This window comes from Salmo trutta, chromosome 12 (assembly GCF_901001165.1).
Source record: "Salmo trutta chromosome 12, fSalTru1.1, whole genome shotgun sequence".
Lineage (NCBI taxonomy): Eukaryota > Metazoa > Chordata > Actinopteri > Salmoniformes > Salmonidae > Salmo > Salmo trutta.
The window spans coordinates 76,072,245-76,098,223 of NC_042968.1; the positions used below are offsets into that span (position 1 = coordinate 76,072,245).

The 25,979-nt window shown below is 41.2% G+C and overlaps 2 protein-coding genes and 1 long non-coding RNA gene across 5 annotated transcripts in view; 2 read left to right on the top strand and 1 right to left on the bottom strand.

Moving 5' to 3' along the window:
• The window catches only part of LOC115204174 (small conductance calcium-activated potassium channel protein 2-like), a 37,924-nt gene extending 34,358 nt beyond the window's left edge, over positions 1 to 3,566 (top strand). The window contains exon 9 of one of the 2 annotated variants that reach the window (XM_029769546.1): positions 1,478 to 3,566. In XM_029769546.1, the coding sequence (XP_029625406.1) occupies positions 1,478 to 1,753 (276 nt within the window). In that variant the 3' untranslated portion in view covers positions 1,754 to 3,566. The remainder of the gene's footprint in view (positions 1 to 1,477) is intronic. The other variant, XM_029769547.1, reaches the window with a different exon arrangement.
• Positions 1,684 to 4,989, bottom strand: LOC115204178 (uncharacterized). 2 transcript variants are annotated; one of them, XR_003880316.1, is made up of 3 exons: positions 4,661 to 4,989; positions 3,565 to 3,616; positions 1,684 to 1,769 (listed from the first exon to the last, which is right to left on the bottom strand). It is a non-coding gene; the product is annotated as an uncharacterized LOC115204178 (long non-coding RNA). The 2 variants fall into 2 exon arrangements; XR_003880315.1 differs by having other exon boundaries at positions 1,694 to 1,781.
• On the top strand, positions 4,118 to 24,765 carry drg1 (developmentally regulated GTP binding protein 1). Its single transcript, XM_029769548.1, has 9 exons — positions 4,118 to 4,317; positions 22,253 to 22,376; positions 22,499 to 22,674; positions 22,809 to 22,878; positions 23,000 to 23,169; positions 23,358 to 23,488; positions 23,697 to 23,864; positions 23,999 to 24,121; positions 24,402 to 24,765. The coding sequence occupies exons 1-9, from the start codon at positions 4,279 to 4,281 to the stop codon at positions 24,499 to 24,501; spliced, it is 1,101 nt and encodes a 366-aa protein (XP_029625408.1). The 5' UTR covers positions 4,118 to 4,278; the 3' UTR covers positions 24,502 to 24,765.
• Positions 24,766 to 25,979: the final 1,214 nt, after the last annotated feature.

Here is a 25,979-nt window from a genome sequence, read left to right on the forward strand (position 1 = left end):
AGTACATCAAAGGAGGATGTTAAGTACATTTAGTTTTAGTACATCAAAGGCCTATGTATACCCACAGGTCATTTCCTGCACCCAGAGTCGGCTTAATCAGAGTCTGAAATCAGCCCACAATGCACAGTCGTGTATGCTTACACAAGCGTTTTTGTGCCTTAACTGAATATACTTATAGTCCCAGTCTACTCTTGACAGAGTTCTGGTCTTATTTTATTAGTGCTGTATTATAAAGATTTAATTAATTTGCAGTTGAATTTTTCATGATTAACTGAGGCAAACTCGAGTCAGTTCATCTATGTGTCTATCCAAAATTCACTTGTTACCTCCAGAAAATCTCAAATTTAGGCAGTTCTTTATCTCATAATTTTGCTATTGCCTCAAGGTTCCATCCTTATTTTCATAAAGTTCCGAGATAAATTTAAAGCCTCTAACCCTGTCAATTCTAAATTCCTTGATCATCTGTGGAAATTGCCTTTTAAAATACGTAGTGAAACCCTATCTGCCTGCCCAAGTTGGAGCGCCAGGGTGGTGAAAAGCTGTCAGTGTTGTTTTGGCCCGAGGTGGATCGCTGTGATTCTAAACAAGCCACCCTGCCCATTATTCCTACCCCAAATGAGGAAAGGACAAGGTAAGTGAGTGATGGATGGATGGATGGATGGCATTGGTCACATGCTGGCAGCGATTGTTCTCATAGTGAACATTAGCTCAGTACACAGCAGCCCCCTCGGATAACATGCCATGTGTCGAGAGGAAGAAGATCAACTTCCTGGTGCAGAAGTTAGTAAGTGTATACAGCAGAATTTCTCTGCAAGTTATCAATGAATATTGTATTTGCTTATCTACAGCATCAGGTTTTGTTTGTTGTGATGGAGATCTGTGAAATTTGAATTGCCCGTTTCCAGACACTTTATTATATTTATGTCTACATTGATTCTGTAACACTTTTTCAAGATGGTTGAAAAGACAGAGACAGTTGTAGCACTGAGAATAGCTGCAGACTGAGTTCAGGTCTGCCATGGAGGGCAGACTAATAATCTGAAAACAAATCTACATCTCCAGGGAACAGTTTAGTGTTGTAGTGGGAAACAGTAGCATGATTAGATTCTTAGAATGATGCAACCAATAATCTAATTATTCACAAGCTGTTCCTTTTAAGAAGTATACATTTCATGCTGGTTCTTTTCAACTAAGGGGCAACTCATAACTTCCACTTCAGTCAAACTTTCACTTAGCCTTTTGACATCCATGACTAAGTGAAAATGTGACAAAATTAGGATTTGCCCCTCAAATGGCTCTGGACAGATTGCCATTGTAAATAAGAATTTGTTCTTATTTATTGACTTGCCTGTGTAAATAAAGGTTATTAAAATATACAAAATAATTGTACAATTGCCTGCAACTGCTAGCCTAAAGCACCCCATGCTCTGGAAGGGTCTCGCCCTCTTACTATGACCGAGTGTCTCTCCTCCTCCAGACTCAGAACATCATGTATGACCTGATCTCAGACCTGAACGAGAGAGGGGAGGACATGGAGAAGAGAATCGCCCTGCTGGAGACCAAGCTGGAGACTTTGCTGGGGAACCTGCAGGCCCTGCCAGGACTCATCAGCCAGGTCATCAGCCAGCAGCACAGGGACTTCCTGGAGGTGCAGCTCCAGCCGTACAACAAACACAGCCCTGAGCGATCGCAGTCTGTGTCCAGACGGAGGTCATCCTCCACTGCACCACCCACCTCCTCCGAGAGCAGCTAGAGTCCAAGGGGAACACCTACAGAGAAGACTTTTGCCATCATATGGCCAAGTTGCATTTATTGTAAAGCCTTATGGTTTCAATAAGTATTATCCAAATTCTGATGACAGAATCCGAGCTACCGGGACAATGGATTTTAAAGGGATGCTGTTTCTTTTTTATTACCTCAAAAGATGCTATCCTTGCTCTGGTGACATGACCATAGAAAATGATGCTTTCCTCAGTAAAAACTATTAGGCCTATCGATGGGGGCTGTGATCAGAAATATACTCCATCTCTATGCAGAGGTAGCCAGTTTTAGGACAGTAAGGTTACTGGCCGGGTGTGAAGATAATGCACTAAAATAGTGCTTCTTCTCACTGACTTTGTGCTTTTGCTGGCTTGATTCAGTTACCATGTTCCTTAAAGCAAGCTGAGAAATCATGGGACCTATCAATCAGCAAGCATTACAGTAATACTTTTTATTGAGGAAAAAGTGATATTTCATGGACATGACTGAAATGAAGACAGAGGGCAGCACAAGAATGCACCCACATACTGTCACTCAGAGGTACCATATAGAGCTTGAAATATATCTTTTAGGTTAGAAACAGCATCAACTATGGAGTTTTCTCTTTTGCAGAGTGCCCCTGTAGAATGACTATTTTTGGGGCCACACTGCAAACAATTGAATCCTCTTATCAAAATGAATGCATCTAAATCTGTACTTGCACTTACTTTTTAATCATTGCACTTCAATGCTGACTGACGTATGATATAAATCTGTGTTGCTCATTAAAATAAGAAAAATGTAGATGTTTGGGCATGGACTTATGGTCAATTCTCAATTACTTCATTTGTATTATTAGTGAAGAGGACTCAAGTCAAAGCCCTCATGCTATGTACCGCAAAGGGACCTCAATTTAAAACTGATAGGCTACTGAAATTAATACTTTCAATTATCACAAACAGTTTGCTTTTTCCTCAACACATCTCAACCCTTGTCCTGGAAGCACTTAGTATTTATGCTGGTTTTTGCCTCAACTGAGCAACAATAGTTGGATGCAATGCAAACCAATAATTCAGAAGAACTGTAGCCACTTTTAAAAGTAAATTCATATTTTTATATTTTCATGAGGATAAGCACACCTTACAGCATACGTCTTCAACACAAATAATGACGGAGAGATATGAACAGAATAAATGTAAAACATTCATTGGTTGAGGTGAAATCCAGCATATTCAACATATCTTCCATTAAACCTCCAGGACCAAGGTTAAGATACCATGTTGGAAATGCTGGGAATACACATTGTTAGTTCAAAAGGAATGTAGAAAAGATGGTATAGCAATTTTCTGTATTAGAGGGCTGGGCCTGGTCACTAAAATGTCAAAACCTAACTGCAAAAAAATTCTCTCTGACACACATAATTGTGCAAATATTGTATGTGCTCAAGATTATAGAATTAGATTTCAACAAAGCTTTGTCCCTTTGTTTAAAACAGCAATAGCTTGGCCACTAGCCAGTCATAAAGGGAAATAAAGGTAACATTCCACCAGTTATACACATTTTGGCAATATGCACCCTTCCTCTGCAAGGTTTTCAGAAGTTAGATGAGTGTGCCATATTCATCCGATGGGCATTTATCTAGTCAACATCCTGTCCAACCAACCAAAAACTCAATCCCATCTACAGTGTTGAATGTACTGTTGCTGGTTTTAGAGCTTTCAAACATTGGCAGTCAATCCAGAAATTTTAGCAACATAGAAACTTTTGAGAGATTATGTACTGTATGCAAACAAAATATGAAACAATAAAAACAAGCATATTTACCAGATGTGTGTACGTTACTAATACCTCCACTTGACTGGGGTGAGAGAGAGACCTGTTGCCACAAGAAAAAGGCAACCAGTGAAGAACAAACACCATTGTAAATACAACCTATATTTATGTTTATTTATTTTCCCTTTTGTACATGAACTATTTGCACATCATTACAACACTGTATATAAACAGATGACAGTTGAAATTTCTTTATTATTTTGGAACTTTTGTAAGTGTAATGTTTACTGTACATTTTGTATTGTTTATTTATTTCACTTGCTTTGGCAATGTAAACATATGTTTCCCATGCCAATAAAGCCCCTTGAATTGAAATTGAATTGAGAGAGAGCATGCAGTAGCCTTTTAATGTGATTAATTATGCAGTGTCAGATACATTAGTTTGATTTGTCAAATCCAAGCCTGAAATGTGTTACATAATTTCTGCAAAGTGTATGTCATTGCTGTTACATGGAATATGTAAAGTCATCAAACTTACATAAACCTGCAAACAACTTAATTCCGGTAGGTAGCGCCAACGGCGTCGCCGTTTTTTGAGTTCCCGGTTTGCAATCGAGTTTCTTTGGTTTGCCGGCTGCCTCTTCCTCCTAGCGAGTACCGCAGGTTGAACACATGAGTGTTCGCTTTTGCTAGTTTGCGTGATAAAAGCTCAACGATTGAGCTATAAAACGTTATATGTGATATCATCTAAGGACCAGCTACAAGATGAGTTTACTCGCCAAAATAGCAGAAATTGAGGCCGAGGTAAGTTAGCTAACGGTAGCGAAGGCTAGCTGACGTTAGCTGTGATTCACGTTTTAACTTGACTAACGTTAAGGGAGCGAGCAACTATAGTTGGCTAAAGTTAACTTGGCTAATTGAGGATGTAACGTTACAATGGATTTCTCCCCCCCAATTTTTTTTAAATTATATAACATAATATGATGGCAGACACCCGAGTCTGAGCAGAGCTGGGTGTTATTTAGCTAAGAATTCTCAATTCTACGTTAGTCTATGCTTTCAACGTAGTTCTCTACAGTAGTTAACTTTAGCTGGCTATGTGTTATTATTGGCAGGGTAACTAGTTGTCTGAAGATACCAACCTTACCTTTACGCCACAGATGGAACAATGAGCCAGATGTTTCACCGGATGTATAAATCTGAAGCATTTGGTTGGCGTTTCCACTCACCACCAAGTATGGTGATGAGAGGAAGTCCAGCAGTGGCCGGCAGTGGGAGAAGATGGATTTTGACAGAAATTCTGCTTATTTTCTCATCGATGAAACATTTGATCGCAATATAGTTTCCTGTTCCCACAACCGTAAACTGGACAAAGTTTTGTAGACTTTACCCTTTGCCATAGTTTCAATTTTTGTTTTGTTTTGGACTGCAAGGGCAAATTGAGTTATTGAACACATTCAGAGGCTCCCTATTCGGAAATATGCAAATACGTGGGTCATTCCATATCATTTCAGCAAGCCATGACACCCACCATCTCAGATTGTTCTGAAATTGTTTCTGAAGTTAGAAACATAAGATTAGCGTTCGTGAAACGTCATTTTGTTCATTTAATTTGATCTCTGAGAAATTAAGAAAATTGATTTCACCCAAATTGGCCCTTTTAATTTATAGGATTCACATAATATTCTACAAATATACTACCCAACATCCGATTAAATCCAAACTTATTCCTACCATTGAGTAAGACATGAGGAATCCAATAAAATGGTCAAAGGCCAGCTCCAGAACCCCCACCCGCCAATACCATCCCATCAACCAATATACAGAATCGGTTTTCTATGTCTAACAACTGGTATGGAGCTGCGGCTTGGAGTATTGCTTCTTCGTCCTTTGTAATGTATTTCTTGTGAATCTGATGATCTTTCCCCCCCCCTTGTTTAGATAAATTAGCCATTGAAGTCGTTTTGCATTATTTACCATGAATTCATGTTAAAGTACCATGTTTTACCCACTAGATGCCACTTTTCCTGCTACTGTCGCCACACCCTTTTATCAATTTTTCTTGTCTTTTGTTTATTTAAGGGATCACAACATTTTCTTTGCAACTTTGGGTAGAAAACTATTACCTTTTGTTCCTGATGAAAATAAATGATGTGGTCAAGCCAGTCCTCTGAAGCAATTCAGTTTGTCCTTCTCTTTGCAACCTAATGTGTCAACCTAACTCTCCTTGAAAAGTCCAACAAATAGCAACTCTCTGAGAGGGCTATCTATATGGTGCAATTCTCATATGAAGACTTTTCCTACAAACCCAAAACTTTGATGGAGAAATGGGATAGTGACTAAAATCTTGTCACAACCCTAATAAAATAATACAATTATAAACCTTTGCATTGCAGTCATGTATTTCAATACAATCATTAGACAACATTTATGTGTTTGGTGACATTTTTATCATTTTATTGGATTCCTCATGTCTTACTAATTGTTAGGAAGAATTATGGCCCAAATCAGATGCTGGGTAGTATATTTATTTAAGATTATATGAAACCTATTATGGCAAATTTGAGCGCAATCAATTAGCTTAATATTCAAACAAAATAATGTTTCAGGAATGCTAATCTTATCGGAGACAGTGTGTGTCAATCCTATTTTTATTTTAATTGGAATGACTCACATGCTAGAACGTGCCAATAGGATCTCGCTAGCTTGCGCTTGGCTCTGCCCACCTCTTTTCTTGTTCTGGAAATGACAGGCAGTGGTCTATCTTTGGTTAGTTATAAAAAATCTTTGGTTACTTGTTTACACTGACCTGTGTCATGTAAAAATCTTCCCAGCCTGAAATTGTTCCCTATCGTTCTGATTGTGACGTTATGTTGTAAAAATGTTCACAGTGTGAAATAATTTCACACACGTCTGTGTGGATGGCTGAGCTCGTGCAGATGTTTCTCTCTGATTTAGCTAGCTAACTAGCATAATTAGCTGTAAACTGGTCAAGATGGCTTGTTCTCAGAGGTGTGCAGTTTTAACTTGTATGTATAGCTAACTAACAAACAAGCACTGTCAATCGAAACCGTAGCTCCCAAGTCTTTGCAATCTCCAAAAAATCTCTCCTCACATCAACCCTCAGCACTTTGACGGGAAAGTCTGGGTATTTATATGCTGACCTCACGCTTCACAAGCTTCTGATTGGTCAGAGTCAATACTCCTGGCCACCATTGATTGGCAGATGTGTGAAGCAAAAGTTTTTCGATGTCGAGGGACGATGTGAGAGAAACAAGCTCAGCCATCCACATAAAGAGAGGCGCGTGCAATTATCGAATTGGGAAAATTTTCACGCTGGGAGAAATTTTACAGCATGAAATCTTCTCAGCATGAAATAGTTCCCAATCGTTCTGATTGTGACATCATGCTGAGAAGATTTTTACGTGACAACCTGCACTGGGGTCGGAACGCAATCATGGTTACATTGTTTTTGTGGTCAAGATATGTGTTGGAAAATGTACCTCAATGCAGGGATAGGACATGCCACTGTACTAGAGGTCGACCGATTAATCGGAATGGCCGATTAAGTAGGGCCGATTTCACGTTTTCATAACAAATCGGTAATCGGTATTTTTGGCCACCGATTTGCCGATTAAATGTTTATATATATATGTTACACTGGCAAAAATATATTTAAAAAAATATATATATTTTATAAATATTTTTTAACAAGGCAAGTCAGTTAAGAACACATTCTTATTTTCAATGACGGCCTAGGAACGGTGGGTTAACTGCCTTGTTCAGGGGCAGAACGACAGATCTTTACCATGTCAGCTTGGGGATTCAATCTTGCAACCTTACGGTTAACTAGTCCAACGCTCTAACCACCTGCTTTACATTGCACTCCACGAGGAGCCTGCCTGTTACGCGAATGCAGTAAGAAGCCAAGGTAAGTTGCTAGCTAGCATTAAACTTATCTAATAAAAAACAATCAATCAATCAACCATAATCACTAGTTAACTACACATGGTTGATGATATTACTAGTTTATCTAGCCTGTCCTGCGTTGCATATAATTGATGCGGTGCGCATTCGCGAAAAAGGACTGTCATTGCTCCAACTTGTACCTAAACATAAACATCAATGTCTTTCTTAAAATCAATACACAAGTATATCTTTTTAAACCGGCATATTTAGTTAATATTGCCTGCTAACATGAATTTCTTTTAACTAGGAAAAATGTGTCACCTCTGCAACAGAGTCAGGGTATATGCAGCAGTTTGGGCCGCCTGGCTCGTTCCAAACTGTGAATACTATTTCTTCCTAACAAAGACAGCCAACTTCGCCAAACGGGGGATGATTTAACAAAAGCGCATTTGTGAAAAAAGCACAATCGTTACACGACTGTACCTAACCATAAACATCAATGCCTTTCTTAAAATCAATACACAGAAGTATATATTTTTAAACCAGCATATTTAGCTACAAGAAATCCAGGTTAGCAGGCAATATTAACCAGGTGAAATTGTCACTTCTCTTCCGTTCATTGCACGCAGAGTCAGGGTATATGCAACAGTTTGGGCCGCCTGGCTCGTTGCGAACTAATTTGCCAGAATTTTACGTAATTATGACATAACATTGAAGGTTGTGCAATGTAACAGGAATATTTAGACTTATGGATGCCACCCGTTAGATAAAATACGGAACGGTTCCGTATTTCACTGAAAGAATAAACGTGATAGTTTCCGGATTCTACCATATTAATGACCTAAGGCTCGTGTTTCTGTGTGTTATTATGTTATAATTAAGTCTATGATTTGATAGAGCAGTCTGACAGCGATGGTAGGCACCAGCAGGCTCGTAAGCATTCATTCAAAAAAGCACTTTTGTGCATTTTGCCAGCAGCCCTTCGCAATGCATTGCGCTGTTTATGACTTCAAGCCTGTCAACTCCCAAGATTAGGCTGGTGTAACCGATATGAAATGGCTAGCTAGTTAGCGGGTGCGCGCTAATAGCGATTCAAACGTCACTCGCTCTGAGACTTGGAGTAGTTGTTCCCCTTGCTCTGCATGGGTAACGCTGCTTCGAGGGTGGCTGTTGTCGATGTGTTCCTGGTTCGAGCCCAGGTAGGAGCGAGGAGAGGGACGGAAGCTATACTGTTACACTGGCAATACTAAAGTGCCTATAAGAACATCCAATAGTCAAAGGTATATGAAATACAAATCGTATAGAGAGAAATAGTCCTATAATTCCTATAATAACTACAACCTAAAACTTCTTACCTGGGAATATTGAAGACTCATGTTAAAAGGAACCACCAGCTTTCATTTGTTCTCATGTTCTGAGCAAGGAACTTAAACGTTAGCTTTCTTACATGGCACATATTGCACTTTTACTTTCTTCTCCAACACTTTGTTTTTGCATTATTTAAACCAAATTGAACATGTTTCATTATTTATTTGAGGCTAAATTGATTTTATTGATGTATTATATTAAGTTAAAATAAGTGTTCATTCAGTATTGTTGTAATTGTCATTATTACAAAAAATATATATAATAAATTGGCCGATTAATCAGTATCTGCTTTTTTGGTCCTCCAATAATCGGTATCGGTATCGGCGTTGAAAAATCATAATCCGTCGACCTCTACACTGTACTGCAAATTTCACCTTTCAATCTATTCAAAGTTTATTGGTCACGTACACAGATTTGAAGATGTTGCAGGTGCAGCAAAATGCTTGTGTTTCTAGCGTCAACAGTGCAGTAAAACGCACATAATCCAAGAATGAGCAATGTCAGAGTCCGGAACATAAATAGATATACACTGAGTGTACAAAACATTAGCAACACCCCTTTTGCCCTCAGAACAGCCTCGATTCGTGAGGACATGGACACTACAAGGTGTCAAAAGCGTTCCACAGGGATGCGGGCCCATGTTGACCCCAATGCTTCCCACAGTTGTGTCAAGTTGTCTGGATGTCCTTTGGGTGGTGGACCATTCTTGATACACACAGGAAACTGTTAAGCATAAAAACCCAGCAGCGTTGCAGTTCTTGATACACTCAAACCGGTGTGCCTGGCACCTACTACCATACCCTGTTCAAAGGCACTTAAATATTTTATCTTACCCATTCACCCGCTGAATGACACACATACACAATCCTTGTCTCAATTGTCTCAAGGCTTAAAAGTCCTTCTTTAACCTGTCTCCTCCCCTTCATCTACACTGATTGAAGTGGATTTCACAGGTGACATCAATAAGGGATCATAGCGTTCTCCTGGTCAGTCTGTCATGGAAATAAAGGTGTTTGGAATGTTTTGTATACCTGCCAGTTTATTACGTACACCACCCCATTGTGGGGCAGCAGGTAGCCTCGTGGTTAGAGCATTGGATTAGTAACCGAAAGGTTGCAAGATGGTGTTGGTGTTTGCAACGCCAGGGTTGTGGGTTCGTTTCCCACGGGGGACCAGTACGGGGGGGAAAAAATTATGAAATGTATGCATTCACTACTGTAAGTCGCTCTGGATAAGAGCGTCTGCTAAATTGCTAAAATGTAAATGTAAGATCGAATCCCCGAGCAAGGTAAAAAAGGTACAAGGTAAAAATCTGTCGTTCTGCCCCTGAACAAGCCAGTTAACAAGCCACTGTTCCTAGGCCGTCATTGAAAATAAGAATTTGTCCTTAACTGACTTGCCTAGTTAAATAAAGGTAAAAAAATATATTTAAAAAATCACGAAAATGGATCACACCTACAGACAGTGAGTCACGTGGCTTGTTATGTGAAGCAGGCAGACTGGCATCGAGGCATTCAGTTTACTGTTCGATTGAACGTTAGAATGAGCAAAACGAGTGACCTAAGCGACTTCGAGTGTGGTATGATCGTCAGTGCCAGGCTCGCCAGATCCAGTATCTCAGAAACGGATGAGAGAGGTCGAAGGAGAATGGCAAAAATCATGCAAGCTAACAGGCGGGCCTCAAACAGACAAATAACAGCTCAGTAGAACAGTGGTGTACAGAACAGCATCTCGGAACGCACAACTCGTTGATCCTTGTCACGGATGGGCTATTGCAGCAGATGACCACACCGGGTTCCACTCTTATCAGCTAAAAACAAGAAGAGGCTCCAGTGGGCATGTGATCACCAACACTGGACAATTGAGGAGTGGAAAAACATTGCCTGGAACATGACAGTAAGTTTTGTTTACTTGAGTGGCCTCCACAGTCCCCAGACCTCAACCCAACAGAACATCTTTGAGATGAGATGGAACCGGCTGATCGCAGCATGAATGTACCGCCGTCCAATCTGCAGCAACTGCATGATGCCATTGCGTCAGCATGGACCAACATCCCTGTGGAACGTTTCCGACACCTTGTGGAATACCCCAGATAATTCAGGCTGTTCTGGAGGCAAGGGGATCAGACCCCGTGCTAGATGGGTGTACCTAATAAACTGGCAGGTGAGTGTATGTGTATATATAAAAAATGGTGTATGGACAGTTTATGAATAGAAAATGAATGTTTTGTGCTCCCAAGTGGTGCAGCGGTCTAAGGCACTGCATCCCAGTGCTAGAGGCGTAACTACAGACCCTGGTTCAACTCCAGGCTGTAACACAACCGGCCGTGATTGGGATTCACATAGGGCGGCGTCCGGGTTAGGGTTTGGCCGGGGTAGTCCGTCATTGTAAATAAGAATTTGTTCTTAACTGACTTGCCTAGTTAAATAAAGGTTAAATAAAAAATCTAATGTAGAGCAGTAGTTATATAGGATGAGCCATGACTAGAATACAGTATATACATATAAAGTGTGTAAAACAGTATGTAAACATTATTAAAGTCACCAGTGTTCAATGACTATGTACATAGGGGAGCAGTCTCTAAGGTACAGGGTAGAGTACCTAGTGGTATCTGGCTAGTACCAGTGATTAAGGTTCAGGGCAGGGTACTGGGTGGATGCCAGCTAATGGTGACTGTTTAACAGTCTGATGGCCTGGAGATAAACAGCTTCTATCAGTCTCTCTGTCCCATTTTTGATGCACCTGCACTGTCTCTGCTTTCTAGATGGTAGCGGGGTGAACAGGCCGTGGCTCGGGTGGCTGAGGTCTTTGATGATCTTCTTGTTCTTCCTGTGACACCGGGTTGTGTAGATGTTCTGGGGGTCAGGCAGTGTGCCCCCAGTGATGCGATGGACTGATTGCACCACTCTTAGTCTTCCCTGTGGCTCAGTTGGTAGAGCATGGTGTGTGCAACGCCAGGGTTGTGGGTTCGATTCCCACGGGGGGCCAGTACAAAAAAAAAAAATGCATGAAATGGTATGAGATGTATGTATTCACTACTGTAAGTCGCTCTGGATAAGAGCGTCTGCTAAATGACTAAAATGTAAATGTAAATGTCTTTGGAGAGCCCTGTGGTTGCAGGTTGTGCAGTTGCCATACCAGGCGGGGATACAGCCCAACAGAATGCTCTCAATGATGCATCTGTAGAAGTTCATGCGGGTCTTAGGGGCAAGACAAATGTATTCAGCCTCCTGAGGTTGAAGAGGTGCTGTTGTGCCTTCTTCAGCGCGCTGTTGGTGTGGAGGGACAATTTCAGGTCCTCAGTGATGTACATGCCGAGGAACTTGAAGCTTTTGACCCTCTCCACTGCAGCCCCGTCGATGTGGATATAGGCGTGCTCTCTCTTCTGTCTCATGTAGTCCACGATTAGCTCCTTCATTTTGTTGACATTGAGGGAGAGGTTATTTTCCTGGCACCACTACGCCAGGGCTCTCACCTCCTCCATGTAGGCAGCCTCGTCGTTGTTGGTAATCAGGTTTACTACTGGTGTGTCATCAGCAAACTTGATGATTGAGTTGGAGACATGCATGGCCACGCAGTCATGGGTGAACAGGGAGTACAGGAGGGGGCTGAGCACGCACCCATGTTGAGGATCAGCATGTTGGAGGTGTTGTTCCCTACCTTCACCACCTGGGGTCAGACCGCCAGCAAGTCTAGGACCAATTGGTACAGGGTGGGGTTCAGACCCAGGGCCCTGAACTTAGTGGTGAGCTTGGAGGGCACTACGGTGATGAAGAACGAGCTGTAGTCGATGAACAGCGTTCTTGCATTGGTGTTTTCTCTTGCCCAGGTGGAATAGGGCAGTGTGCAGTGCAATGGCGATTACGTCGTCCATGGATCTGTTGGGGCGGTATGTGAATTGTAGTGGCTCTAGGGTGTCTGGTAAGGTGGAGGTGATATGATCCTTAGCTAGCCTCTCGAAGCACTTCATGATGACAGAAGTGAGAGCTTTGCGGTGGTAGTAATTTAGTTCAGTTACCTTTGCTTTCTTGGGTACAGGAACAACGGTGGACATCTTGAAGCAAGTGGGGACAACAGACTGGGATATACAGAGATTGAATATGTCTGTAAACACTCCAGCCAGCTGGTCTGCACCTGCTCTGAGGCTGTGGTTTGGGATGCCGTCTGGGCCGGCAACCTTGCGAGGGTTAAAACACTTAAATGACTTACTCACGTCGGCCACGGAGAACGAGAGCACACAGACTTCGTGAGCAGCGGTGGTCCGTGTCTGCGGCTCAATGTTGTTTTCCTTGAAGTAGGCGAAGAAGGTGTATAGCTTGTCCGGAAGCGAGGCATCAGTTTCCGCGAGGTGGCTGGCTTTCCCTTTATAATCCGTGATTGTCTAGAGTCCCTGCCACATACGTCTAGAGTCCCTGCCACATACGTCTAGAGTCCATGCCGCATACGTCTAGAGTCCCTGCCGCATACGTCTGGAGTCCCTGCCACATACGTCTAGAGTCCATGCCGCATACGTCTGGAGTCCCTGCCGCATACGTCTGGAGTCCCTGCCACATACGTCTGGAGTCCCTGCCACATACGTCTGGAGTCCCTGCCACATACGTCTGGAGTCCCTGCCGCATACGTCTCGTGTCTGAGCTAGGGATGGGCATGAGTACTCAAGTACTTGAACGGATGTCAAAGCTTGACAGGGCATAAAATTAACACCCGCCAAATGCGGTAGATTTAGGTACCAGCAGGTAAGAATGTCTATTTCACCAGCCACGTTGGCAGGTGATCAATTTCAGGTGATCAATCAGGACTCAACAATGCAAGCAGTACATTCACATCTGCAAATAAAAATAGTCAAAAGTCAAGTATGAGGACATGCGTGAGTTATAGCAGACATGCTGCAGTAGCTGTTTTCAAAGTATTTCTGCTGTTTTATTTCATAGCTTCTAATCGCACAGAGAAATATGAATCCTATATCCCACCTCGTGCACCAACACTGCCTGTCAGGGGACTGTGCACACTGTGAGTGAAGCGCTGATAGATTCATTTTTGTAGTTGCTGCGAACAGACATAAAAGTTGGTCTAATTTACTTGAACCTCTACAAAGTGAGATTTTATCCTTTTGTTTCTTGATTATTTACATTGTTTTGTTCATAAGCTCGGTCATTTTTCAATGTTAGTTTGAATCTGCTGCTTCAACTGATAGCAAAGAGACACTGTAGACACTGTCTACTACTAGTCACATCCCAAATCTCACACACACAGACATGAGTGGCATGACTAGAGTGGCCCCTTTACCACAGTAACCTCCCACCCTTAAAGGGGCAGCTGAACATTTTGTCTCTGATATTTTGGTTAAAAGACTCAGGTCACAAAAAATAAATAAAATTGAGCAATATACCACATTACTTCTTACTAATACATTTCTTGTTTTAGAAACATTACAAAGCATGGTCATCTTTTTTTTAGTTTTTTTGCTGTAATAATGGCAAATATAAATTATATATTTTTTTATCGACAGTGGCTGGTGGACCAAAATGTACATTTTAGGCGCTGAATCTCAACCTTTAACCCAATTAGTCCTATTGTAACTCTGGCACGTTTTGTTTTAACCTTTAACCCGTTTTAAACAGTGTGTGTTTGAGCTACAGACTTCTGGGTTGTACCATTGGATTTGTCTATTTCTTCTGCCTCTATAAATACCATTAGTCTGTGTGATTAACAGTGGCTGATCTAGAGCAGTGTTTGTGAGACAAGGGCGGGTCCCGAAGGGGCATGGGGCCTAGTCTTTTTACAAACGTTTCTATAGAGTCCGAATTGTTTGAGCTATAAAATATTAAATGCTGAGACTCTCATGAGCACACACATGTTTTGCTCTATGATGCTCACAAGCAACACAAGAGTCATTAGAAGGTAAGGGGTTCTTCTACATTGAAGATCATAGGAAGTCCCAGGAAATAGTGTCTATAATACTGTAATAAGCTCACATAGTTGTTGTCATAAACTCCAAATTCCACACAGTTGTCACTTACTAATTGGATATTTATTTCCCAGTGATGAAACAATTTCTGTACCTACTGTATTCATATAAATTACACTGAACAAAAATATCAACGCAACATGCAACAATTTCAAAGATTTTACTGGGTTACCGTTCATAGTGTATAAGGAAATCATTGAATTAAAATACATTCATTAGGCCCTAATCTATGGATTTCACATGACTGGGAATACAGATATGCATCTGTTGGTCCAACAAACAAGAAAAGGTAGGGGCGTGGATCTGAAAACCAGTCCGTATCTGGTGTGACCACCATTTGTGTAAGGTTCTGTATTTATTTTCTTAGTCAACCTTGTGTGCTGTTTCGTTGTGTTCTTGAACGTAGCCCTGTCTTTCATTTTTGTTCATTGATTTCACCTGTGTTAGTTACTTACCTGGTCTCATCAGCTCCTTATTTAGTTCAGTTCATTCTGTTTGTGCCTTTGTGAGGTATTGTTCATTTTGACTCTACTAAAGCCCTTTTCCTAGCTCGTTTGTGAGAACCAGTTATAGCCTTCATTCCTAGGTTTGATTCACCTGCCTGTTTTCCTACCTGTGTATGACCATTGCCTGCCTGTGACCACGATTCCAACATTCTGCGAAGGTGAAATAAACACCTGCCGCACTCTGCGCGTCAATCTACACCTTTTTCTCCCTGAGTATTCATTACAATTTGCCTCATGCAGCGTGACACATCTCCTTCACATAGAGCTGATCAGGCTGTTGATTGTGGCCTGTGGAATGTTGTCCCACTCAACTTCAATGGCTGTGCGAAGTTTCTGGATATTGGCGGGAACTGGAACACGCTGTCGTGGACGTCGATCCAGAGCATCCCAAACGTGCTCAATGCGTGACATGTCTGGTGAGTATGCAGGCCATGGAAGAACTGGGACATTTTTAGCTTCCAGAAATTGTGTACAGATCCTCGCAATATGGGGCCGTGCATTATCATGCTAAAACATGAGGTGATGGAGGTGGATGAATGGCACGACAATAGACCTCAGGATCTCATCACGCAATCTCTGTGAATTCAAATTGCCATCAATAAAATGCAATTGTGTTTGTTGTCCGTAGACAATGCTTGCCCATACCATAACCCCACCACCACCATGGGGCACTCTGTTCACAACGTTGACATTAGCAAACTGCTCGTCCACACACGATGCCATCTGCCCGGTACAGTTGAAACTGGGATTCATCCGTGAAGAGCACACTTCTCCAGCATGCCAGTGGCCATAGGAGGTGAGCATTTGCCCACTGAAGTTGGTTACGATGCTGAACTGCAGTCAGGTCAAGAACCTGGTGAGGACGACGAGCACACAGATGAGCTTCCCTGAGATGGTTTCTAACAGCTTGTGCAGAAATTCTTTGTTTGTGCAAACCCATAGTTTCATAAGCTGTCCAGGTGGCTGGTCTCAGACAATCCAGCAGGTGAAACAGATGTCCTGGGCTGGCGTAGTTCCACGTGGTCTGCGGTTGTGAGTCCAGTTGGACGTACTAACGAATTCTCTAAAATTACGTTGGAGGTGGCTTATAGTAAAGAAATTAACATTAAATTCTCTGGCAATAGCTATGGTAGTTTCTGCTATGGAACATTTCTGGGATCTTTTATTTCAGCTCATGAAACATGGGACAAACACTTTAAATGTTGCCATTATATTTCTGTTCAGTATAATTTGGCAATAAAACTCATGAATGCAATTATTTATGTCAGATATACAAATAAAATTGTTAAATATAAGGGCTGGAGAATGCGTCTAAGTTAAAGTCCGATAAATGAAAAGCCGATATTTTTATGGGGTCTCGGGACTGATGGGGTTAACCAGAGATCACATTTTTTCAAATACTGTAAAACTATTTGGTGGAATGTGCATTGTGGGTGCCCGAACGGGCAAGTGAAATGTTGTCATGGAAAACAATAACATTTCGTCTTGAAGACGACATATATTATTTGTACCTGTGCATTTGCGGGGCACAACAAAAAATAAACCAAGCCAAACATCTCAGTTCTTCTCCCTAAATTCCCTTTCCCTTATAATTGGTTAGCCTTTAACAACCCCTAAACATAGCCAGGTTCCACACAGAAAATATGCAATAACATTTGTTTTATAAAGACAGAGCGTATTGCCATCAGAATCATTAAGCCTAGGCCTACTCACCAAACAGATGTAGTGGCCGTAACTCATCACCTTGCAAGTGTTCAATGTGGAATTGTTCATCCATTTAGAAAACTCAAAAGAACAGGCAGAATAAACTACATTGAACGTCTGTATGGCGAAAAGATGACAGATTTTGTTTTGTAATCCTGAAAAAATTGTCTTTGTCAAATTGAGCCCCGTTTCAAATGATCACTCTTTTAAAATAACTTCCTTTCGCCAGATGCGCATCACTACGCAGTGGCAACCTTTTTCATTTGGAAAAATATTCTGTTATATTTTATTCTGTTATATTACATATTTGTTTACTATAAAATAGGTGTCTCGACTGTAAGGGCTCTGGAAATAAGAGCGTCTTGTCTGCTAAATTAAATAAGCAAGGCTATGTCATTACCCAAGCAAATCAGATCGAAGTGTATTGGTCGCATACACATATTTTGCAGATGTTATTGCGGTTGTAGCGAATGGCTTGTGTTCCTTGCTCCAAAAGTGCAGTAATATCTAACAATACACAGCAATACAAATTAATCTAAAAAGTAAAAGAATGGAATTAAGAAAAATAAATATTAGGACGAAAGCGCCACTGCTAAGGTTACTGCCTTTTTTATGATTGTGTTCCACGATTATAAAATAACCAGTTGATATTATGGTTTCAATAAATTAATCTTAAATGGCACTTGCTTTTATATTGACTGAATATATATATATATATATATATATATATATATATATATATATATATATATATATATATATATATATATAGTACCAGTCAAAAGTTTTGACACACCTACTCATTCAAGGGTTTTTCTTTATTTTTACTATTTTATACATTGTAGAATAATAGTGAAGACATCAAAACATATGGAATCATGTAGCAACCAAAAAAGTGTGAAACAAATCTAAATATATTTGAGATTGTTCGAAGTTTGCCTTTGCCCTTTGCCTTGGTGACAGCTTTGCACACTCTTGGCATGCTCTCAACCAGCTTCATGAGGCAGTCACCTAGAATGCATTTCAATTAATTTGTGGTATTTCTTTCCTTCTTAAATCATTTGAGCCAATCAGTTGTGTTGTGACAAGGTAGGGTTGGTATACAGAAGATAGCATTCTTTCAACCAGCTTCACCTGGAATGCTTTTCCAACGGTCTTGAAGGAGTTCCCACATATGCTGAGCACTTGTTGGCTGCTTTTCCTTCACTTTGCAGTCCAACTCATCCCAAATCATCTCAATTGGGTTGAGGTCAGGTGATTGTGGAGGCCAGGTCATCTGATGCAGCATTCCATCACCCTCCTTCTTGGTCAAATAGCCCTTACACAACCTGGAGGTGTGTTGGGTCATTGTCCTGTTGAAAAACAAATTATAGTCCCACTAAGCGCAAACCAGATGGGATGGCGATACGCTACAGAATGCTGTGGTAGCCATGCTGGTTAAGTGTGCCTTGAATTCTAAATAAATCCCCAACAGTGTCACGAGCAAAGCACCCCCACTCCATCACACCTCCTCCTCCATGCTTCACTTTGGGAACTACACATGCTGAGATCATCCGTTCACCTACTCTGCGTCTCACAAAGACATGGTGGTTGGAACCAAAAATCTCAAATTTGGATTCATCAGACCAAAGGACAGATTTTTTTCTTGGCCAAAGCAAGTCTCTTCTTCTTATTGGTGTCCTTTTAATAGTGGTTTCTTTGCAGCAATTCGACCATGAAGGCCTGATTCACACAGTCTCCTCTGAACGGTTGATGTTCAGATGTGACTATTACTTGAACTCTGTGAAGCATTTATTTGGGCTGCAATCTGAGGTGCAGTTAACTCTAATGATTTTATCCTCTGCAGCAGAGGTAACTCTTGATCTTTCCTGTGGCGATCCTCATGGGAGCCAGTTTCATCATAGCGCTTGATGGTTTTTGAGACTGCACTTGAAGAAACTTGAAAAGTTTTTGATATTTTCCGGATTGACTGACCTTCATGTCTTAAAGTAATGATGGACTGTTGTTTCTCTTTGCTTATTTGAGCTGTTCTTGCCATAATATGGACTTGGTCTTTAACCAAATAGGGCTATCTTCTGTATAACAACCCTACCTTGTCACAACACAACTGATTGGCTCAAATTATTTAAGAAGGAAATAAATACCACAAATTAACTTTTAACAAGGCACACCTGTTAATTGAAATGCATTCCAGGTGACTACCTCATGAAGCTGGTTGAGAGAATGCCAAGAGTGTGCCAAGCTGTCATCAAGGCAAAGGGTGGCTATTTGAAGAATCTCAAATATGAAATATATTTTGATTTGTTTAACACTTTTTTGATTACGACATGATTCCACGTGTTATTTCATAGTTTTGATGTCTTCACTATTATTCTACAATTTAGAAAATTGTAAAAAATAAAGAAAAACCCTGGAATATATATATATATATATATATATATATATATATATATATATATATATATACAGTTGAAGTCGGAAGTTTACATACACTTAGTTTGAAGTCATTAAAACTCATTTTTCAACCACTCCACGACTTTCTTGTTAACAAACTATGGTTTTGGCAAGTCGGTTAGGACATCTACTTTGTGCATGACACAGGTAATTATTCCAACAGTTGTTTACAGACAGATTATTTAACTTAGAATTCACTGTATCACAATTCCAGTGGGTCAGAAGTTTACATACACTAAGTTGACTGTGCCTTTTAAACAGCTTGGAAAATTCCAGAAAATAATGTCATGGCTTTAGAGACTTCTGATAGGCTAATTGACATCATTTGAGTCAATTGGAGGTGTACCTGTGGATGTACTTCAAGGCCTACCGTCAAACTCAGTGCCTCTTTGCTTGACATCATGGGAAAATCAAAAGAAATCTGCCAAGACCTCAGAAAAACAATTGTCGACCTCCACAAGTCTGGTTCATCCTTGGGAGCAATTTCCATACGCCTGAAGGTACCACGTTCATCTGTAACAAACAATAGTCCGCAAGTATAAACACCGTGGGACCACGCAGCCGTCATACCGCTCAGGAAGGAGACGCTTTCTGTCTCCTAGAGATGAACGTACTTTGGTGCGAAAAGTGCAAATCAATCCCAGAACAACAGCGAGGACCTTGTGAAGATGCTGGAGGAAACGGGTACAAAAGTATCTATATCCACAGTAAAACAAGTCCTATATCGACATAACCTGAAAGGCCGCTCAGCAAGGAAGAAGCCACTGCTCCAAAACCGCCATGAAAAAGCCAGGCTACGGTTTGCAACTGCACATGGGGACAAAGATCGTACATTTTGGAGAAATGTCCTCTGGCCTGATGAAACAAAAATAGAACTGTTTGGCCATAATGACCATCATTATGTTTGGAGGAAAAAGGGGGAGGCTTGCAAGCCGAAGAACACAATCCCTACCGTGAAGCACGGGGGTGGCAGCATCATGTTGTGGGGATGCTTTGCTGCTTGAGGCACTGGTGCACTTCACAAAATTGATGGCATCATGAGGATGGGAAATTATGTGGATATATTAAAGCAACATCTCAAGACATCAGTCAGGAAGTTAAAGCTTGGTCGCAAATGGGTCTTCCAAATGGACAATGACCCCAAGCATACTTCCAAAGTTATGGCAAAATGGCTTAAGGACAACAAAGTCAAGGTATTGGAGTGGCCATCACAAAGCCCTGACCTCAATCATATAGAACATTTGTGGGCAGAACTGAAAAAGCGTGTGCGAGCAAGGAGGCCTACAAACCTGACTCAGTTACACCAGCTCTGTCAGGAGGAATGGGCGAAAATTCACCCAACTTATTGTGGGAAGCTTGTGGAAGGCTACCCGAAATCTTTGACCCAAGTTAAACAATTTAAAGGCAATGCTACCAAATACTAATTGAGTGTATGTAAACTTCTGACCCACTGGGAATGTGATGAAAGAAATAAAAGCTGAAATAAATCATTCTCTGTACTATTATTCTGACATTTCACATTCTTAAAATAAAGTGGTGATCCTAACTGTCCTAAGACAGGGAATTCTTACTAGGATTAAATGTCAGGAATTGTGAAAAACTGAGTTTAAATGTATTTGGCTACGGTGTATGTAAACTTCTGACTTCAACTGTGTATATATACTACCGTTGAAGCATCCCGGAGTCGCCTCTTCCCTGTTGACATTGAGACTGGTGTTTTGCGGGTACCTTTTAATGAAGCTGCCAGTTGAGGACTTGTATGGCGTCTGTTTCTAAAACTAGACACTCTAATGTACTTGTCCTCTTGCTCAGTTGTGCACCGGGACCTCCCACTCCTCTTTCTATTCTGGTTAAAGCCAGTTTGTGCTGTTCTGTGAAGGGAGTAGTACACAGCGTGGTACGAGATCTTCAGTTTCTTGGCAATTTCTCGCATGGAATAGCCTTCATTTCTGAAAACAAGAATAGACTGACAAGTTTCAGAAGAAAGTTCTTTGTTTCTGGCCATTTTTAGCCTGTAATCGAACCCACAAACGCTGATGCTCCAGATACTCAACTAGTCTAAAGATGGCCAGTTTTATTGCTTATTTAATCAGCAGAACAGTTTTCAGCTGTGCTAACATAATTGCAAAATTGTTTTCTAATGATCAATTAGACTTTTAAAATTATGAACTTGGATTAGCTAACACAACGTGCCATTGGAACACAGGAGTGATGGTTGCTGATAATGGGCCTATGTAGATATTCCATAAAAACAATCTGCCGTTTCCAGCTACAATAGTCATTTACAACATTAACAATGTCTACACTGTATTTCTGATCCATTTGATGTTATTTTAATGGGCAAAAAATGTATTTACTTTTCTTTCAAAAACAAGGAATTTTCAAAGTGACCCCAAACTTTTGAACGGTTGTGTGTGTGTTTGTGTTTTTGTGTATGTATGTATATATATATATATATGGTATTATTTAAATTTGAGCAGTATTTTAATCTTCTCAATTGAGCATTGTGGATAAAGGTCAAATTTGCACTACAGTGGCATTTCCCATCCCTGCATTGAGGTACGTTTTTTTCGACCCATGTATCGCGCCGGCTCCACGGTGTCTTAATGCAACCATGATTACATTACGACCTTAGTGCAGCTCAGTATAAACAAGTCTAATGGTAGTGTTGGTGTCATGATTACAATATGTTTTCTTTATTAGTGATCAGTTGAAATCCAGCCATCACACAACTTGGCTCTGAGCAAGTAGGCCTAGCTAATATTCTAGTTCCGATTGTTGTATTGTGTAGAATATGAATGGATTAAAGCATCCTCTCTGTGTTGGGTAGATGGCTCGGACTCAGAAGAACAAGGCCACATCTAACCACTTGGGGCTGCTCAAAGCTCGCCTGGCCAAGATGAGGAGAGAACTTATCACACCAAAGGGAGGCAGTGGAGGAGGCACAGGGGAAGGTGAGTCCTGACTCCTGATCATCGTTCACTTTTAGAATGTGTCCCTTTGCTACACAACAGTGCAGTGGAGATGTCACATTGTCACATTGTAATGAATACTAATGTGTCTCTCTTTTGTATAGGCTTTGATGTGGCAAAAACAGGTGACGCCCGTATCGGGTTTGTAGGCTTCCCCTCAGTGGGCAAGTCTACTTTACTAAGTAACCTGGCAGGGGTGTACTCAGAGGTGGCGGCCTATGAGTTCACCACCCTCACCACAGTACCAGGAGTGATCCGCTACAAGGGTGCCAAAATACAGGTACTTTACATGCATCTTATACCTTTCACATGGCACCTTAAGGCCAACAGAGGCCAATCTGTAACAATAGTTTTTATTTTTCTATTTAAGATGTTTTAGTATTAGGATGTGTATTCTACTTTTGTGTCTCCAAGCTCCTGGATCTTCCAGGTATCATCGAGGGGGCCAAAGATGGCAAGGGCAGAGGACGACAGGTCATCGCAGGTGATAACCATCAGTGAAGCATCAGAACCATACACAAACTACATGTGATAGTTTTGAGCACACACGTGCCACACTCACATACCTTGAAGGTAGTTTGTAACTGTGGTCTTTCTCTTCCCAGTGGCTCGAACCTGCAACCTGATCCTCATAGTGTTGGATGTTCTGAAGCCTCTGGGCCACAAGAAGCTGATTGAACACGAGCTGGAGGGCTTCGGAATCCGCCTCAACAAGCAGCCGCCCAACATCGGCTTCAAGAAGAAGGACAAAGGAGGCATCAACTTCACCGTCACAGTACGTGTGTTTAACACAAAGATTTCACGTCCAGCTCAATCTGTCCCCATTTCTCTCTGTGTCTCTGTCTCTCTCTCTCTCTTTAGAGCTGTCTGTCTATCTATGGAGGTTGATTGATCATTTTTCTCTCCCTTTCGATTTCTATGGGCTTACTCTGGTGTTCTTCCTGTCTCTCTCTTTCTCTCCAGTGTCCACAGAGTGAGCTGGACGGTGACGCAGTGAAGAGCATCCTGGCCGAGTACAAGATCCACAACGCTGACATCACCCTGCGCAGCGACTCCACTGCCGATGACCTCATCGACGTGGTGGAGGGAAACCGGTAAGCAGCTGAGCACTTCTACAAACTCAGGGATGTAATCTTCCTGATTAAGCAGGAATTCCTGTATTTCTGACATAATCCTCCATTCATCTAGAATTGGGCCTGACCTATACCCCTTAGCCAAAAATACTTCTATACCCCATTCCAAAGTATGGTCAACGTTCCCCCACAGACCTGCTGACATACATACTCTGTTTAATCCCACCAGAGTGTACATCCCCTGCATTTATGTGCTCAACAAAATCGACCAGATCTCCATTGAAGAGCTGGACATCATCTACAAGGTACCCCACTGCGTGCCCATCTCTGCCCATTCCCGCTGGAACTTTGATGACCTACTGGAGAAGATGTGGGACTACCTGCACCTAGTGCGCATGTAAGGAGACACTCTCTCAACCTAACAGCCCCTAGAAGAGACATATAGGGTTATTGGAATCCATTTTACACTGCTTGGATAAATGTGGGGTTTGTGTCTAAATTAATAAATTATTTGATTGTGTTGTCCCCTAGATACACCAAACCCAAAGGCCAGCTTCCTGACTACACATCTCCAGTCGTTCTACCTACTGAACATACTGCAGTGGAGGACTTCTGTTTGAAGATTCATAAAAGCCTTCTCAAAGAATTAAAATAGTGAGTACTATACTATTGACTAATGGCTTTTGTGCTTCTTGTTGATGTTTTGGAAAAGACTGAGGTATACCCACCCTAGTATTTAACCGATTAAAGCAACAATCTGTAAGAAATAATGCACTTTAAAAAGAAAGAATTCACCAAATGCACTTAGCTGCCACTAGGTGTCCAATGTTAACAGTTGGATTACCCTACAAAGGAGAGCACAGCACACAGACACTAATGACACAATGTTGCACCTGCCTGGCATTTTTCTAACACTCAGTTCCTGTCCTTTCAGTGCTCTGGTGTGGGGTGCTTCAGTGAAACACAACCCCCAGAAGGTGGGAAAAGACCATGTCATGGAAGATGAGGATGTAATCCAGCTGGTGAAAAAGTAAAAGTCTCATGACTCTCTGCATCAGAGGGAATAGTCTGCTGCTCATGAAAACCCCCCTCAAGCATATCCACGAGAACATCTGTCTTCGTTGTTCTCAATTTTATGTTGGAATTTATCAAACTGAAAATAAAAATGATATGAATGTCAATGTTACATTTACCTCCCTCATTTACGCCCGTATGTGATTCATAACATCCATCGAAGAGGTATGAGCCTTGAATCAAAAAATAATATCAAATAAACACCATAAAAATGACTGACTTTTTAATATGAAGTCATCGTCTTTTATTTTAGATCATTATAAAGGTCATTGGGTTTATGCCTGGAAAGATGCAATGTTATTAATGTTGAACAACACTGACTTAACATAACTTCATAACATTCACATTTCCCTTCATATGAAATCCATCCAAATCCCGTCCAAGTGACATGGGTGTGTCCTGCTCCATCTGTCTATACTTTCACTGGTGAGACAGTTCTTATGAAATACACCCTAAAACACAGTGGGTGTATTCTAGCTCCATCTCCTCTGGAAGTCAAGCCATACCCCTTACCCAGACACCGTCTCACGGTGTCCAATACAACGGCTTTATTTGAAAGTCCTGTCGGCCACTGATTTATATAACATTGATGATACAGTCAGTCAGGCTGGCATCCAACCCCCTCTCTCCAGCATGGACAGTCTCTAAGGTTAATCAGTTCATTCACTCAGACACAGTCTGGGGACATTCTACCCCAGCTGTTCAGAAACACCGATAACCCACAGTAGTGCATAGCGTTTCATCAGATCTTGAAGCACTTTGGTGTATATGGATTATTTAATGCCGATGTGTAGCAACCCAGCTGTATGAGATGGATCAGCCATTTTGTGTCAGAAGTCGCCACGTTAGCATTTTTTTGGGGGGGGGGGTGTTAGATGGATAGCATGATAGGGTCAGGTGGGACATTTGCTCAGGACACTTAATAAAGTGCTGCCATGTGTTCATGATCACAGAACGTTTCACAGGACAGGACATATCTGATCAAATCTGATTTCAAAATAGCTTTTTAGAACCTGATTTAGGCTACATGTCACGTTCTAGCATTTTATCTGAACCTATAAGCGTTCGATATCTGTCTATGATGTAGGGTGGTATTGGCATGGTATAGCCTGCTCAGCAACCGGTAATTGTGAATTTTGAATTGATCACTGCCTTTTAAAAAATTTGGCCAGAGTAAAGTCATAACTGAACACCATTATTATCAAGGCATACATTATGACATACACCCTTATTGCTCAAACACAATATTTACTTTTTAAATTGAAATGTTTCCACGTTTGATTATTATTTAGCGTATTTTTTTGATAACATTAATGTGTTCACTCCATGGTAGCATTTCTAAAATGAAAGCAATCAATATATTGCTTTAACTGAATTTTTATAACAGGGGACTGAACACATCCAATGATCACAGATCTAACCAATAACGCCTCCTTGA